The 17006-nt window shown below is 48.1% G+C and overlaps 1 protein-coding gene across 11 annotated transcripts in view; it reads left to right on the forward strand.

Annotated features, from left to right (window-relative positions):
- Positions 1-1857: 1857 nt before the first annotated feature.
- The window catches only part of RYR2 (ryanodine receptor 2), a 749188-nt gene continuing 734039 nt past the window's right edge, over positions 1858-17006 (forward strand). For all 11 annotated transcript variants that reach the window (XM_046026812.1, XM_046026816.1, XM_046026818.1 and 8 more), the window contains exon 1: positions 1858-2214. In XM_046026812.1, coding sequence (XP_045882768.1) covers positions 2167-2214 — 48 coding nt within the window. In that variant the 5' untranslated portion in view covers positions 1858-2166. The remainder of the gene's footprint in view (positions 2215-17006) is intronic.

The raw sequence follows: 17006 nt of genomic DNA on the forward strand, positions 1-17006 counted from the left end.
ATTTAAAAAAAAAAGAAATGGTCTATGTATGCATCATTCTGCATAAAATATAGAAAAGTTCAATTTGATATGTCATAAATTTGGAGGATCAGATTATTTAACATAAAATTATGAGCCCATTTCAGAATATAGTCATGCTTCATGGAGGACTTTTATCTTCTGCGAGAACTCTGATTGCTCATTTAGAAGCTCCTAGGAGTAAAAATTCACATAAATTGTAATAATTTAAGAATTAGTTGTCATGGATCACTATCCAAGAATATTTCAAGTCCTTAGATAAGATGACTAGTACCATTAAATAGAAGAGAGCATTACTAGCCTTACCAGGGTCGGAAGTATATATAACACATATTGTTACTGGTATTAATTCTATTGGAAACATGCAAAACTATCTCAGCAAGTATAAAGTTGACGAAAGCTGCAAATAAAATGTATGCTGCATAGAATTTACTGGTAGATTTTAGAAACTAATTAGATGCAGCAAAATGTGCAAGGTAGGTCTGCTTTACAGTTTCTTCATCTCTGTTGGACTGACATTAGGTAACTTTGCTTTGTATATACTCATTGTTGAGTATGTTTTTTAAAAAAGATCTTAGGGGGCGCCTGGGTGGCTCAGTGGTTTAAGCCTCTGCCTTCGGCTCAGGTCATGATCTCAGGGTCCTGGGATCGAGCCCCACATCGGGCTCTCTGCTCAGTGGGGAGCCTGTTTCTCCCTCTCTCTCTGCCTGCCTCTCTGCCTACTTGTGATCTCTCTCTCTCTGTCAAATAAATAAATAAAATATTTAAAAAAAAAGATCTTAGAGATCATGGGGGAGAGGAGTTTAGAGGGAGAAGCAGAGACTCCCCATTCAGCAGGGAGCCTGATGCAGGACTCAACCCCAGGGTCCTGGGATCATGAGCTGAGCCAAAGACCGATGCTTAACCGACTGAGGCACCCAGGTGCCCCATTGCTGAGTATCTTAAGTGAAAGACCGGGGAACAAGACATTAGTGCTTGTCGGAATTGCCCAAATCAGACCCTGCATTTTGTTAGTCACAGCCGTTTGTCAAATGGGATGTGATGAGTTATTGCATGGATTTGCCCGAGGTAGATATTGTTACGCTCAAATTTCTTTGGAAATAAATGGCTTCCTGGTGGTGATAATGGGTACCAAATTCTCTTTAGCTCATCAATGATTCAAATTTATTTTATCCCCTCCTGTATTGCAATTCATCATTGATTTAAAGTTTAGTCCTCTAATTCATGTCTGCCTTGTACCACAGGTGTCTGGCACAGGCACTCACCACGTATTGGCTGGAAGAATCTGTCAAAGTTCTGTGCACCGCGCACTTTGTATACATGACCAGTGAAAAGCGCGGTCCATGGAGACTGGATACTGCAGAATTCTCTTGTGGGTCAGGAATAGAGAGATCCGAGTGTAAAATACCCTCTGCTGGGTAACTTAATACCCACTCCGTGCATCTCAGAGAAAGAGGTTTCTTGGCGTGCCGTCCGAATCTCTGCGGCACTTAGCGCCGAAGCCCCTCGGGGAGGAAGGAACGCTGAGCTCTGGGTTTCGCCGAAGGTCAGAGGGGCTGGTGCGAGGAGAGCCCCGCGGGCTCAGGCCCCGCGCCAGGTGGAAGGCTGTGCGCTCGTCGGCGCTCTAGGGCCCCGATACCCAGCGCAGCCAGTAAGCGGCGCTGGGCCTCGGGTTTGGCGGGCCCGAGCAGCGGGCTGCGGATTACCTGCAGCAGAGGGGAGCCGGCGAGCTCCTCCCCGCCCGCCGCCCCCACTCCCCGCCCCCACCGCGGCACCAGCCCGGGCTCCGCGGGCTCGGTGCACTCGCTCGCCGGAGCCGGGGCCGAGCAGTCAGCGACTGCAGGCAGGGAGCGCGGGGCCGGCGCGGCTGGGCTGCGGGGTCGCCCTCCTCCCGCACAGTGCGGCGCAGGGAGGCTCCCGCCTCGGCCGCCCCCGCCCGCTCCTCCTCCCCTGCTCTGCAGGCGGGGACCGCCCGGCGCTCGCACCCGGCCGCCGCGGCCCCCTCCGCCCCCGGCTCCGGGCAGCGCCGCGGCAGCAGCGGCAGCACAGCGGAGGCAGCAGCGGCAGGAGGCAGCGCGAGGGGCCGCCGCCAGCGCCGCCGGGCTCCGCGGGGCTCGGGAGGTAGCCCAGGCGAGGAGGCGCGGAGCCATGGCCGATGGGGGCGAGGGCGAGGACGAGATCCAGTTCCTGCGAACTGTAAGCGGCGCGCGTCGCCTGTTTCCCCGGGGACGGGGGCGCCATGCACCGGCGGGGCCCCGCGGAGCGACGGCGGCAGCGGGGGCGCGCGGGCGGGGCGGGGTGCCCCGCGGGCTCCGGAGGAGCCGTGTGGGGGCGACGGGAGGGAAGGGTGCGTGTCGGTGCGCTCGTGGGGGAAGCCGGGGCCGGAGAGCTGCTGGAGCGCTGCGAGCGGGCGGGAGGCGCGCAGCCTGGGTCCCGGGGCGCTGAGGAGCGGCGCCTGGGAGCCGCGGGAGTCCGGGAGGAGGAGGCCGTCCGGCCTGACCTGTGGCGGGGCCGGCGCCTTCCAGAGCGCCGCGGGGGAGGGTGCGGACCGGGCGGCCCGCGCGGGGCTCGGGGCAGGCGGGGTCGCGCGGGCTGTCGCTGGGAATTCCGCCGCGGCGCGGTTTCTCCGGCTTGCGGGCTGGACCTGCGCGCTGTCGCGCAACCCGGGGACTCGCCTACTTGGCGTAGAGCGCGCCGCGGCCGACTGGTCCCGGAGGGGGTGCGGGACGCGGCCCCCAGAGCTCCCCCAAGTCCGGGTGCTGCGGAGGGGAGGGGAGTCTCCCCCGTGGTCACCGCGGTTCCCCGGCGCGGGGCCGTGGTGATGCGACCGCTTGCAGAACGTGGAAGGGATGGAAGACGAGAGAGTGCGCGCGCGCGCTTGTGTGTATGTTGTATGTGTGTGTGTGTGCGTGTGTGTGTGTGCGTGTGTGTGCGCGCGCGCGGGGGTGGCGGGGACATTGTGAACGTGTCGTTCTCCAAATGCTGGCTTACTGAATGCCTAGTGCAGCAAAGTGTGTGTGCGTGTGTGCGTGTGTGTAAGGGCAGGGTGGCTGCCCGGAATTTCCACACTGGGTGGCAGCAGGGAAAGGCTGGCTCCACACTAATACAATTTTTTCTCCTTAAGTACCTCTTGGCACTGCTCCTTCCTCTCGCTGATTTGTTCGAACGCTGCAGATACTTCCCAGGCCGAGGCATTGCTCACCTCAAAGCTGGGACTGGAGAGCCTCTTGGCAAAAGAAAATGCCATAACTTCGCGTTAAGAATAACCTCGTTAGCATTTGCAGCACCCGTTCCATGCTTTTCCTGCACTTGTCTCGGGAAGATCGTCCCTTCCAGGATTCCCCCACCCCCCCGCCCGAGGACTGCAGCTTCTGCTGTCACTTCTTTCCTCAACAGAGCAAAAGAGATCACTTCCCATTTACCTCCGGAGTTAGGCAAATCATAGAGACACTGAAATCTTGAAATATTAACCAGACAGTAACTTTGAGGGGTGGAAATAGTGCAGGTGATGTATTTGGGAGCTGAACAAGTGAAAAGGGTGAATTTGTCCGAGAACGTTTTAAGTGACCGGTTTTCTTTTTTCCTTTTGCTCTTCTAATAGTTTTAAGGCATTCATTTTCGCTTGCTATTTGGGGTGGGGGCAGAAAGCCTTTGGAAAGGCCAAAATCCGGGGTCCGCATCAGATGGAGAATGGTCTGAAAGAATGGCTGTGTGTTATGCACCATTCCGTATGCTTTAGAAGTGCTACTGGCCCCAAATCCAGCTCTGACAAGCCTGAGCCTGTATGCTAAAACCTTGTTCATGGGGAGTGTTTTGAGCCTACTAGTCATACAGGTTATTATTATTATTTTAAGTGAAAAACTGTCTGTAAGGTTTGAAAAAAATAAGAAGCCCATGAAAATACGTTTCTCCAAACCACAAGATCTTTTGTTCAGGGGGACAAAATATTTAGGTGCTGGGTCATTTTTAAATTCATTTTTTTTCCTTCAAACTCTGTAGGGTTAAAATCAGCTAGAAAATTTTGGAAGGCTTCTTGCACTCTAGGGCTTCCTGCAGGCTTCAATGTTAAACCAAGCTGGTTGGAGGTGGTTATCAGAATGCTTAATAGAGACCCGGGTAATGTGCTTGCTGATGGGGTTCTGCGCATATAAAGTAATGTTAACTCTGCGCCACTCAACGGCTGTCTGTCAGCCCCAGCAACACCTCTGATAAGTGGGTCCTGTGTAGAGATCTGGCAGTCCTAAGCTGGGATTTTTCTTTTAATAAAACATCCGTAGGTTGTTCTGATGATAAATGACCTTGAAGGAGGTGGCACAGTGGAGCAGGGGAATTTTTTCTTTCTTCTTCTTTTTTTTTTTTTTTTTTTTGGTGTAGCTTACCATCTAAAAGGAAAAGTGTCTTTTCCTCTAAGTTTTACAATTTCACAGGGAAATTTGCAAACCCTTTACCAGCTCCTCTGCCTTTTGCCCTAGCTCCTTTCCATCTTATTCCCTTAACCTGATTAGGTGAATGGCTCAGAAATGGTAAATGGAGTTACTAATGGAGAGAATGTTGCTCTTATAGTAAATTCATCTCTTTATAAATTTTTTTTTCTGGGCATTTCTTTGTAGTGTGCTGTCTTGCAATCGTGTCATTATGAGTTCTTTCTTTCTTAAGCTAATGATCCAGGGAGTACTAACAATTTATATATTGGCTAAAATAGTTAGGAATTAAGGACAAAGATATTGTGTTTTTTTTTTTTTTTTAAAAAGAAACAGTTAGTCATTAGGAATCCTTAATGGTGAAGCTGACTGATCGTTTCCTATATCTGATTAGAACACCTTAAGTATTATCTTTGGTGTTTTTTTTTTCCAAGCACTGTAGCTCGGTGATGCACCCTTGGCATCCTTCTGTCTACAGAAAGCTTTTTATCCTTCTTCTTTTTCTAGAGGAGGTCTGGGATTGCTGTTAAGGGAACCAAAGGTGAAACCTTGAATGAACTGTGTCCATGAGTTATGGCCACGGCTGTGAGTTAATTCTTCATCTGTGAAGGAGAGTTTTGTCACCAGTTAGCCTTGCCAGCTCCTCTCCCATCTCCTTTCCATTATGCAGTTGTGAGTTTGCTAACATTCCTTTCAAGTGCTTCTGTGGATGATCAGCTTTGATTCAGCGGCTGCCCCACCTGCTGGAAGCGTGCCCTCCCTGATGTGTTTATTTTTGAGGGAAATTGAGAATGTGGATGTGGGTCCACTGAGTATGCTGGAGCAGAATCCTACCCTAAAATGAGCCCTCACCCCCATAATGGACCTATCCACTGGCATAGCCCAACATGCCCAGGATTTGGAATGTGTGGTTTATTTTGTTGTAAAATTTTTATTAACTTTCTTGTGTGTCCGTGAGCTGTAATTTGGTATTTAAAACCATGGGTCTCTGAAGTGATGCTCCTCTCTCTTTTTCAAGCCATCTTACAAAATTTTATGCAAGGAGTCCTGGACTTGAAGAAACCCATGATGTGAGATGACCTTAGTCAAGGATTGATTTTTCCAAGTACTTCACCTTTCTTTCATTTGCGTAGACCAGTTGAGTGACCCTTGGTGTACACTGTGACGTCTACTTTTGTACTTAGGCCTGGACTGAGATTGAAAACAGAATTGGGGCTGCAGAAATGAATCTGATGGGAACATGTGAGCTTCTCTCCAGCCTTCCTTTGCAGAATGAACCGTCTCACTGTGAGTTTCTTCACAGCACTTGTCCATCTTGCTGATAACGATAAGAAGCATTTTAGAAAGCACTCAGCAATTAGCAGTAAGAATCATAAAGTGTATACGCCAGTGCCCGATGGTGTAACAGAGATTGGGCTGGAATGTTTAGCCCCATTTGTCGAGGTACAGGGAGGTTAATTGTACAAACTCTGGGACTCATCGGTGCGGAACTGAGACTAAAACTCAGATCTTAGGCTCGTGTCCTTTCCAGGAGAGAATGGCTGCTTATCAGTGGTTTAAGTCTGTTTTAGCTTTGCAGTGAACAAGATACCTAATCGCTTTTGTCAGCTGTAGGAATGTCACAGAGCACAAAGGAGAAGACTCTGAGTGAGCCGTGAGAATTTGCACCTTTTGCTCCTTTGATAATGAAGGCATGAGGAGCTTTAGATAGATATTAACTTCTTTTTTTTTTTTTTAAGGATCTGCTGGAAAGCACATCCAGGTTTACATAATCACACTTTTTTTTTCTCAAATATTGGTGTGTACACGTTTGCAGGAAGGACAGACTCTGAAACAATTAGGCCACTAATTTATTTGGCATTCAGGCTTATTTGTGCTTGGTCTTCAGATGAGTGTTTTTAATCAAGGCTGAAGTCACTGAGAAAAGATTGCTACTTCTGGGGACTGTGCTCCTGCAGATAGAGCCCTTGGGGAGAGGGAGAGACACTGAAGCACGCATTTGTCTCCCGAAACTGTGACATTCTGGACATTTTGTTAACTCAGAGAAACATCTGTTGAACACCTTCTGTATGCCCGGTGTGATAGTTGGTGTTAAGGAAGCGTCCAAAATAAGGAGACATGTTTGCAATGACAGTCACGAAGAAAAGGTTTGGCGGCTGGCATGGAACAATCAGGAAGAAAAAACACAGGTAAACACAGGATATTAGGGTAGGAGGAGATCTTTAGAAAACATCCCCTGGTCTACCTCTGCACCTCCCCAGCCAGCATTTTGCAGGTAAGGAAGCTATAGCACAGAGAGCTGGAGATGCTTTGGCTCAGTGTCAGCCTCCAGATTGGGGGCAGTCTTGGTCACACAGCTGTAACAATATCATAGACTCGGTGGCTTCAGCAGCAAACATTTATTTTTGTCATGGTTCTGGAGGTCGGGGAATCCAAGATCAAGGTGCTGGCAGGTGCAGTGTGTGACCTTTTCCTGGTTTGCCAGTGGTCATCTTGTCGTATCCTCATATGGCCGAGGGAGAAAAATCATCTCTCCTGTGTTTCTTGTTCTGAGGGTACGAATTCCATTCATAAGGGTCCCAGCCTCCTGACCTCTTCCAGGCCCCACATCCTACTAGCATCCCTCTGGGACTTGGCATTTCAGTGTGTGACTTTTAGGGGGATGCAGACATTCAGTCCCTGACAGTGGCGTGGAGTAACACAGAAGGTGTGAGCATCTCTGCGCAACGGTTGGAAAGGTCATTCCCAGAGCACCGTTCTTCTTTACAGAGTAGATTTAAACCCACTGTCCCATTTGATTCTTCTCTTCCTCTTCCCAGGCAGGGTTCACCGTCCACATCTGCTCCCATCCTTCCAGCCACAGAAGAGGAAGCTTCTTTCCTTCTTTCTGTCTAAAGTTGTAGTCTTCACGCATCCGAGAGCCCAGTGCTTGCCCCCTGGTCTGGGACGGGACTCAAGCACGCATTTTCCATCCTTCCTCACCACTGTTCCTTCCGGTGGATCTGGAAGCACAGTCATTTCTTTTTTCTTTCTTTCTCCCCCCCCCTCCCCCCACCCTGGTCATTTCTCCCACCTCACAGTGTCTGGTTTGACCCCCGAGCCTCATTTAGCTGTGCAGCGCGTCCCAGTGTGGTCTCCACCCACCGCCTGTCTCTTCCCCCGCTGGTAATTGCCATGTAGCTTCTTTCACCCGTTGCAGCCACTCTGCTGGGTGTTTCCAGTCCCCTCCTCCATGCCAAATACAAATGTTCCCCTCCACCCCTGTGCCTTCTGAACCCCTCACACTCTGCTAACTTCGCCCTCCCTTCGGAAGCTCCTCTGTTTGCCTTGGGACACGTGGCACATTCGGAGTCATTTTTACACATTTCATTTCATGCTTTTGGGGGCTCTTTTTGCCTCTTGGACTCCAAGTCTGTGATTTTCTCCAAAGATTCTCTCCCTTTTCTTGTTCTGTCTCTTCTGCCTTCGTGAGCTTATCTGTGCCACGGAGTCTGGGATCCTAGGAATGAGAGTTTGAAAAGACTTAACAATGACCTCATCCAACTCCGAGAGCCAGAGAACTTCTAGGAACTTCCTCAAGGTCATTCCTCCCTGTAGGCGAAACCCACTACTGATCTGAGAGTGCTCCGCCCCTTATTTCTAGCTCTCTGTTTTTTTGTTTTTTTAAAAGATTTTATTTATTTATTTGACAGACAGAGACCACAAGTAGGCAGAGAGGCAGGCAGAGAGACGAAGGGAAGCAGGCTCCCTGCTGAGCAGAGAGCCCAATGTGGGGCTCCATCCCAGGACCCTGAGACCATGACCTGAGCTGAAGGCAGAGGCTTTAACCCACGGAGCCACCCAGGCACCCCTCTGGCTCTCTGGTTTGACTGCCCTTCGACCTCCAGACACACGGTCCTGAGCCCAGGTGCATTTGGTCCCCTGAATGGCTCTTCCTCCCAGTGGCCCTGTGTTGGCCCGTGGCACTGCCGTTTTAAGCTCTGGCTCAGAAACAGCAGGTTGATCCTAACTGCAGGAGACCTGGGTCTGAGGCCTTTCTCCACCAACACCTAGCTTACATACCTGAGAAAAATTAAAAATGTTTTCTTACACCATGAAGGTCATATTACGCACCTTAGGGGGATTTTTGAAGATCACTTGATAGGATTCTTGTGAAAAACCTATTCCAGTGCCTGGCTCACGGTAAGCACTCCATGCATTGATTGAACTCTTTTTTCCTCCCCTCATATCTCATCTGGCATCATCTCCTGTGGTTTTTTCCTTGGCACCTCGCTCGGATTTAGATTTCTTTCATACCCCAATACTTGTTCTGACCTTCACTGGTCCTCTGTCTCCACCAGCTACTAGTCACCCACCCTGAACTCTCTTTCCATCTGAATCCTCCTAAAACCCCGTGTTCACGCCACCCCTGCCCAATTCCAGATTCCTGTCACATCCAGTGTAACCGCTCTCCTTGGCTCATGACCCTCAATGATCTCATTTTTGACACCTTACTCGGGTTCCCCATCCTGCTGGAGCTTTTGGATTGCTCCAACCAGTTCTGACCTTACCTTTTTCGAACCAACTCTTGAGCGTCTCAGTTCCACACATTTTATCACTCGTGGCCCGAGTTTGGGTCGCCTGATGCTCTGTGGGAGGGTTGCAACTGTGTTGGTGAGGGATGGGGGACGGGCATTCGTTTCCCATGATGCTTAGCACAGTGTTACCTACAAGGTCAGGTCTGAGAGGAATCGGTGGTATAGAAGACCAGGACAAGAGAAAGGTTCCTCCCTCTCTGGTCCCCCAATTAAATGTGAAAACCATGTGAATGTGTTCAAGTGCAGAAAGAAGGGATCTGGGGTGCCTGGGTGGCTCAGTGGGTTAAGGCCTCTGCCTTCGGCTCAGGTCGTGATCCCGGGGTCCTGGGATCGAGCCCCACATCGGGCTCTCTGCTCAGCAGGGAGCCTGTTCCTCCTCTCTCTCTGCCTGCCTCTCTGCCTAGTTGTGATTTCTCTCTGTCAAATAAATAAAATATTTAAAAGAAAGAAAGAAGGAAGGAATCTGTGATGAGGGAAGTAGGCAAACAGTGCGGGTGGGAGAGCGTTAGTAAGATCCCTCCTAGAGGCAGAAGAGTAGGAGGGAGGCGGTTAGGTCTTGAGAGGAGGAGAGAGGAGGTGGGTGGTGAGACAGGCATGATGGTTGGCTTGGTTGGCAGTGGGAGGGCTGCAGAGGCTCCTGGGCCAGCAGGGGAGGGCATGCTGGTGCCAGGCATGTGAGGAGCATTTGACAGAAGGAAGTTGTGGAGACAGGTGACCTAAGGAGAGAAAGAATAAATGAAGACTTAAGTAGGTCTGAGTGATGGGGACTGCCCAAGAGAGACCCTAGGTCCCTGTCAGAATTTGTATAAATGAGAAGCTTCTAGATGATGAGGTGACTTCCAGGACACCGCAGGGGTGTCCTATGGAACAGCTTCATCCACTTATTTTCATCTCTGTTAATCACGGCAAGAACATTGGAACATGAGGGGTTTTGTGACTTTGGGGTTGTCCTATGAAAATTCTGCTGTGGAAATCAAGCGGGGACTGGGCTCTGAGGGGCCCTCCTGTGAGGTTGTTTCACATTCCCTGTTGAGTTCCTGGGGTCAGCCAAACTCAAATCGTTTAGAAGGATGACTATAATAATAAAAAAACCTTCCCTTGTGCTGGAAATGCATACTTTCAATGATTTGGGGATCCCTGGAAATTTTCATCCTGGTAGATCACAGGGTTGGTCAGTCACTGAACTTCTCATGAACCTCTTTGCTCTTCTCTACTGTCTCAGCTTCAAAGGGCTTCTCTGGCTTCCTATTACTTGGGTCAGTGAACAAGGGACCCATATTTCTGGGGTTTCCTAAAACATGACAGTTGGCCTCAAAGCCCAGATGGAAGGCGTACTTCCTGGTTCCTATGGCCCAGTAAAAGTTCTGTGGTGATGTTTTTTGCAATGAAACAGAAATTGGCCAGTTTTCCCTGCCACTACCTTAGAGTCTCCAGGGCACCTGACTGTCATTGCCTCCACGCTCACTAACCAAGCAGGGCTCCCACCAGAGTGAGTGACCGAGAGAGCGGGAGCCCTGGCTGAGCGGGGTGGGACCTCCTCTAGGTGGCTGCGCAGTGACCAACTGATGATGAGTATTTGTCAGTTTACCAGAAAAAAACCTTAAATCCAGCTGGGGAGCCACCCGGATGTGGGGCCAAGTGACCAAAACAGGAGAATGTGCGGTAGGAACTGGCAGGGCGATGGGGCCTTGCTGGGTCTGAGGAAGGCTGAGGCAGGCATTTCCCGCGGGCGTTGTGAGCACACTCTTGTTTGCACGGACACACACTTCTTAGTGCGTGTGTGGGGAATTCGTGTGAGATCAGTGAGTAAGGGACGCAGGCTCATACACCCCCATCAGCACGGCCGGAGTGACAACTCACTGTGGCCAATTTATTTTGTCTGCTACAGTGAGCACTCTGTTTTTTTCCTTGCAAAAGTTTACGATTTAAAAGTCTTTTTGCATACTTGTTCCACTTCTAACGAAACTTTAAAATATTTTATTTCCCTCTGAATTTAGAATCCGACTCCTAATGTTCACATGAACCCATGGATTTCGTTCATATTGTAATACATAACCAAAGATACGAAGTGGAAGATAGGGTTTTAGAGGACAAAAAGAAAAAAAAAAGACAAGAAAACAGAAAAATTATAGGAAAAATCAAATCCTTGAGTGTTTGAGTGAGTTGGGACATTGTTAAAGTCAGGACTAACTGTCGCACTGACTTCATAACCATTAAAAGTTGTGCTCACTTGTTTTCCAATTTTCTGGAAAACTAGTAGGTTTCTCGTTATCCCACTAAATGGAATTATGATTTCACGTCTGAGATTTTGCTGGAGTTTTTATTTCTTTCACATTCAAGGAAATTTTCCTTAAGAAAGTTTGGTCTCTCACATACACACACAAAACACACTCACTCTCCTGAGAGAAAGATAGTATTTCCTATTTCTTTTTCACTAAATTTTGACTTTAAAGTGAAATTCTAGTAGATTAGTTGATGGGTGATAATGAGATGTCAGTTTCTGGTGCTGCTTCTAGTCCTTTGAAGGTCTTGTTTTTGTTTTTTGAAGGGAGAAAGCAACAGGGCCTGTGGAGGCACGGGCTGTGAGAGATGCCATTCTGATGGTGGCAGGACCAGAGACACACCCGCACCATCCCACGTGTCTTTCTGAGGTTGTCTGGGAGACTTCTTAGGGTCATCCAAATAGTTCTAGAGGCTGACAGAAGTCATCTGAAGTATGTTGGCGGCCCCTGGAGGGTTACCTTCTCTCTGGTGTGGTTGGGAGGTCAGAGTTTTTTAGATAGCTACCCACTGTTGGTGATTTTATTTATTTATTTTTTATTAAATTTAAAAAAATGTTTTATAAACATATAATGTATTTTTATCCCCAGGGGTTCAGGTCTGTGAATCATCAGGCTTACACACTTCACAGCACTCACCATAGCATATACCCTCCCCAATGTCCATAACCCCACCCCCCTCTCCCGACCCCCCTTCCCCCAGCAACCCTCACTTTGTTTTGTGAGATTAAGAGTCACTTATGGTTTGTCTCCCTCCCGATCCCATCTTCTTTCATTTATTCTTTTCCTACCCCCCCAAACCCCCACGTTGCATCTCCACGTCCTCATATCAGGGAGATCATATGATAGTTGTCTTTCTCCGATTGACTTATTTCGCTAAGCATAATACCCTCTAGTTCCATCCACGTCGTGGTGACTTTATTTCTGGCAGGTTCTTTTTCTTCTTCTTCTTCTTCGTCTTTTATTGTTAACCAGCAGATAGTACTATGTTACTTTTTGAGGTAGTGGCCAATGATTCATTAGTTCGTATAACACTCAGTGCTAATCACCACTGTGCCCTCCTTAATACCCATCATACAGTTACCCCATTCCCCTATCCCCCTTCCCTCTGTTTACCCTCACTTTGTTTCCTGGAGTCAAGAGTCTCTCGTGGTTTGTCTTCCTCTCTAATTTCTTCCCATTCAGTTTTCCCTTCCTGTCCCTAGGATCCTCTACGTTATTCATTATATTCCACATACTGATTAACTTATTTCACTCATCATCATCTCCTCCAGTTCCATTCATGTCGATGTAAATCATGGGTATTCATCCTTTCTGAAGGCTGAGTAATATTCCACTGTATCTATGGACCACATCTTCTTTATCCATTCATCTGTTGAAAGGCATCTCAGCTCCTTTCATAGTTTGGCGACTGTGGCCATTGCTGCTATAAGCATTGGGGTACAGATGGCCCTTCTTTTCACTACATCTGTATCTTTGGGGTAAATACCCAGTAGTGCAATTGCAGGGTCATAGGGAAGCTCTATTTTTAATTCCTTAAGGAATCTCCACACTGTTTTCCAAAGGGACTGAACCAGCTTGCATTCCCACCAACAGTGTAAGAGGGTTCCGCTTTCTCCACATCCTCACCAGCACTTGTTGTTTCCTGTCTTGTTGATTTTTAACAGCTTCAGGTATATGCCGTGTCCAGAATGTCTGCTCTTAAGCATCTTCCATGTATTTGCTCATGAAATCCTAACAAAAATCCCTCCGAGGCAGGGATGAAGAAGTTCAGTCACCTGCCCCCCCGTTGGCCGGTCCAGGCCAAGGCGCTAGGGTTTCAGGCCCAGGCAGGTGGCTCTGGAACCCAACAGACACTCTCTGGGGCCCCTTTCTGCTGTAGATGAATATATTTTCACACAGGAGGGAAACTCGATGCCATGCTTTTCTCTGTGGGGATGTACTTTATAATACCGAGTGCTTAAACTACCAGTGCCTCGCAGGATGCGTACCACATGACAGGCTCTCATTAAATGTTTGTGGAATTGAATGGAACGGATTCAGTGAGCCAGCATTTTGATAATAAATACAGAATAGAGCAATTGTGTGCCAGGTTGACTAGGTTTTCCTAATTCAAGATGCACATGTCGGGAGCTCAGTTTGTTCACAGCGTAATACCAGGTACGTGGGAGACGCTTGGAGTAGAAGACGATCTCCAACAGCTGAGGTGTCAGAAGAGCCGGGCATTGTTCACGTCAGCTCGGGAGCAGTCCGCTCGCGGTCCCGGAGGCCTGTGCTCTGTGTAAAGTCAGAGGGGACGACAGGTGAAAGGACGAGAGACGCGCCCATTATGGGGGGCTCAAAGACTCCACCTCCATGAGGTGGACTACGTGGCCATAAAAAGAGATTTAGATTTTACATAAGATGTGAAAACAGTGCATCCACAATGCAGAACAACACTTCAGACGGGAAGTGCAACTTCAATAAAATGGCACGTAGATCTCTGAAAATGCCCCCAAATCCCACTCCTGAGAGTTGTGGAAAAAAAATTTTGATTCATTTTATTTTTGGAACAGTGGAAATTTGGGGGGAATAGGTTAAGGGGTGAAAATACACATTCAAGTGCCCTTTGGGGTTATTTATTTGTTTTTAAGGATTTCATTTATTTGAGAGAGAGAGAAGGGGAAAAAGTGAGAGGCAGAGGGAGAAGCAGACTCGCTGCTGAGTTGGGAGCCCTGTTTGGGGCTCGATCCCAGGACTCTGAGATCATGACCTGAGCCGAAGGCAGACGCTTCACCCACTGAGCCACCCAGGTGCCCCTCAAAGTGCCTTTTTGAAAGGGAAGACAGTATTTTATAGAATCGTACTTCAGGGACGTGTATAGTTATGAGCCTGTAGGGCAGAACATGATTTCTTTCTTTCAGAGAATAGCAGCATATTGAAAGATGATTGACACATGTGAAAAATTCAGCACACACACACTCATGCACACACTTACACACAGACACATGCATGTACACATACGCACGCACACACTTACTGGCTTTAATCCTCAATGCCATTTTTCTTTCTTCCTTATCCTCTTTTAGAATATCCCTTCCATCCCCTCTGGTCCTGGACACATCTGCCACAATTTGTCTTTGGGGACAGTGCCGGTGGTTGGGCATTTTGATCAGCTTACACGTTCTGACTTGTAGGTTCAGTAGAAACATCAGGAGAGCATTTCCTCCTGAGTCACAGACAAATGAAGAGCTGAGATGAATACTTTCTGATGGGCGGCTGTCAAGGCAGCTGAGAGCATCCCGTTCGGCTGCTGTCCTCTTTGTGACAATAAAGGGGGCCATCATCTCCTGGAGAAGAGGTGTCACTGTCGAGTAGAAAGGTCTCGCTGCTGCTGATGCAGAGAACTTGGGAAAGCCTGCAGAACTGGCCTAACTTAAGTCCTATTTATGCAAAAGACAATACAGAAATTGGTAAAGGAGAAGTGAGGATTGTGGTTTTATCCCTTCTGTCTCCTGTGCCCTGTCTTGTCTTTTCTTCCCCCACAGGACTGCTTTATATGTATGTATATGTGTTTGTGTATTTTATTTATTTGAGATCGAGTTGACATATATCATTATGTGAATTTTGGGTGTATAACATGAGGATTTGGTATTTGTACATGTTGTGAAATGATCGCCATAACAGGTAACAGGTCTCGTTAACATCCATCACCATGTAGAGCTACAAAATAGTTTTTTCTCAAGATGAGAAATTTTAAGATCTACGGCCTTAGCAGCTTTTGAATAGACAATACAGTATTCTTTTTTTTTTTTAAGATTTTATTTATTTATTTGACAGACAGCAAACACAAGTAGGCAGAGAGGCAGGCAGAGAGAGAGGAGGAAGCAGGATCCCTGCTGAGCAGAGAGCCTGATTCGGGGCTCGATCCCAGGACCCTGGGATCATGACCTGAGCCGAAGGCAGAGGCTTTAACCCACTGAGCCACCCAGGCGCCCCGTCAATACAGTATTCTTATCTGTCATTACCGTTCTGTACATTACATTCCCAGGACTGACTCATTTTCTCACTGGAAGTTTGTCCCTTTTTTGATGCCCTTCACCCATTTCAACCACCCTCCCCTCCCCCACTGAGGGTCACCAGCCATCTGTTCCCTGTATCTATCTGTGAGTTTGGTTTTTTCATTTTGCTTTTGTTTTTTGATTCCACATATGAGTGAGATCCTAGAGTATTTGTTTTTGTCTGACTTATTTCCCTTGGTGTAATGCCTTTGAGGTGCATCTATATTGTCACAAATGACAAGATTTCATTCTTTTCCTGTGGCTGAGTAATATTCCATTATATACACCACATCATCCTTCTCCATTCATCCATTGATGGACACTTAGGTTACATCCATATCTTTGCTGTTGTAAATAATGCCGAAGTGAGCGTGGGGTGCAGATATCTTCTTCAGTGTTTCCGTTCCGTTCAGTTGAATACCTAGAAGCGATTTTGCTGGATCTTATGGTGGTTCTATTTTTAATTTCTTGAGGATCCTCCGTACTGTTTTCTGAAGTGGCCGCACTAATTTCCATTCTTATCAACAGGGCCCAAGAGCTCCCTTTTTCCTGAACACCTGCTATTTTTTGTCTTTTTGATAATAGCCATTCTACAGGTGTGTGGTGATAGCTCATTGTGGTTTTGATGAGTCTTTTCTTTTAGTTCATTTTGAAATATCCGTTGACTACCTACCACGCTGGGTCCTGGGAATCAAATCGATCTGAGCCTGTCCTCCTTGATCGAGTTTATTCTGTCTCTGGTGGGCGGGATGGGGAGTAAGGAAAAAGCAAATGTCCTACTACAGATAACTACTATGGGAGAGGATTTTGAGGAGGGAGGGATCCGTGTCTGGTAATTGTGGTTGCCCAAGGCTTCCTGGAGGAGGCAACATTTAGAGTCACAGAATTTTTGGACTCAAAAGGAACGTCGGTCTAACCCCAGGATGTTACAGTGAAGGGAAAAGAGTTCCTCCAGTGTTCTGGCGGCCATTCATTCAGCTCAGACAGGATGGCCTCCATTCACTTGCTTCCTGCATTTAGTCCGTAGGGCTGTTGATTGCTTTTGGGCAGATCGGGAAGCCGTTTGGCAGAGACGTGATGTGACTTGCTCAAGGACAGCGAGGGACTATGTGATGTTGTTGTAAACCCGACGTCCTTCCGGTGCCAAAACCCTTTTTTATCCTTCCCTCTTTCCCTCCGTCCATCCTTTCCTTCCTTCCTTCCTTGCAATGGTCAGGAAAGGTTGTGGAAGACTGCGAACGTGGCCAGTAAGAAGACAACTGTGGGTGTCCTGCCCGCCTAGCTCATTTGGGTTATTGCTGCCTTTCATTTGTCTTTGAGCTATTTTGCAATTCTGTAGGTTGTGGGAGACAATGTAGCGATGATTCTGTGGTTCTTGTTCACAGAAACGCACAGGTGTCGGGTGGGATGCTCTTGCCGACGCTCAGCCGTTTTGCACTCAGCAAGCAAATTCGTGTCAGGTTTCTGGTGGACTTTCATATGTGCACATTCTTTGGATTCTCTTTTGAACTTTGGTTTTTCTTTGAGAGCAAATGCAAAAGCACACTAGGTGGAGGGGGAGGGGCAGAGGCAGAAGATGGGGAGAGGGAGAGAATCCCAAGCAGGATCCCAGCTCAGCAGGGAGCCTGAAGCAGGGCTCCATCTCCTGACCCTGAGATCATGACCTGAGCC

This window comes from Meles meles, chromosome 13, assembly GCF_922984935.1.
Source record: "Meles meles chromosome 13, mMelMel3.1 paternal haplotype, whole genome shotgun sequence".
Taxonomy (NCBI): domain Eukaryota; kingdom Metazoa; phylum Chordata; class Mammalia; order Carnivora; family Mustelidae; genus Meles; species Meles meles.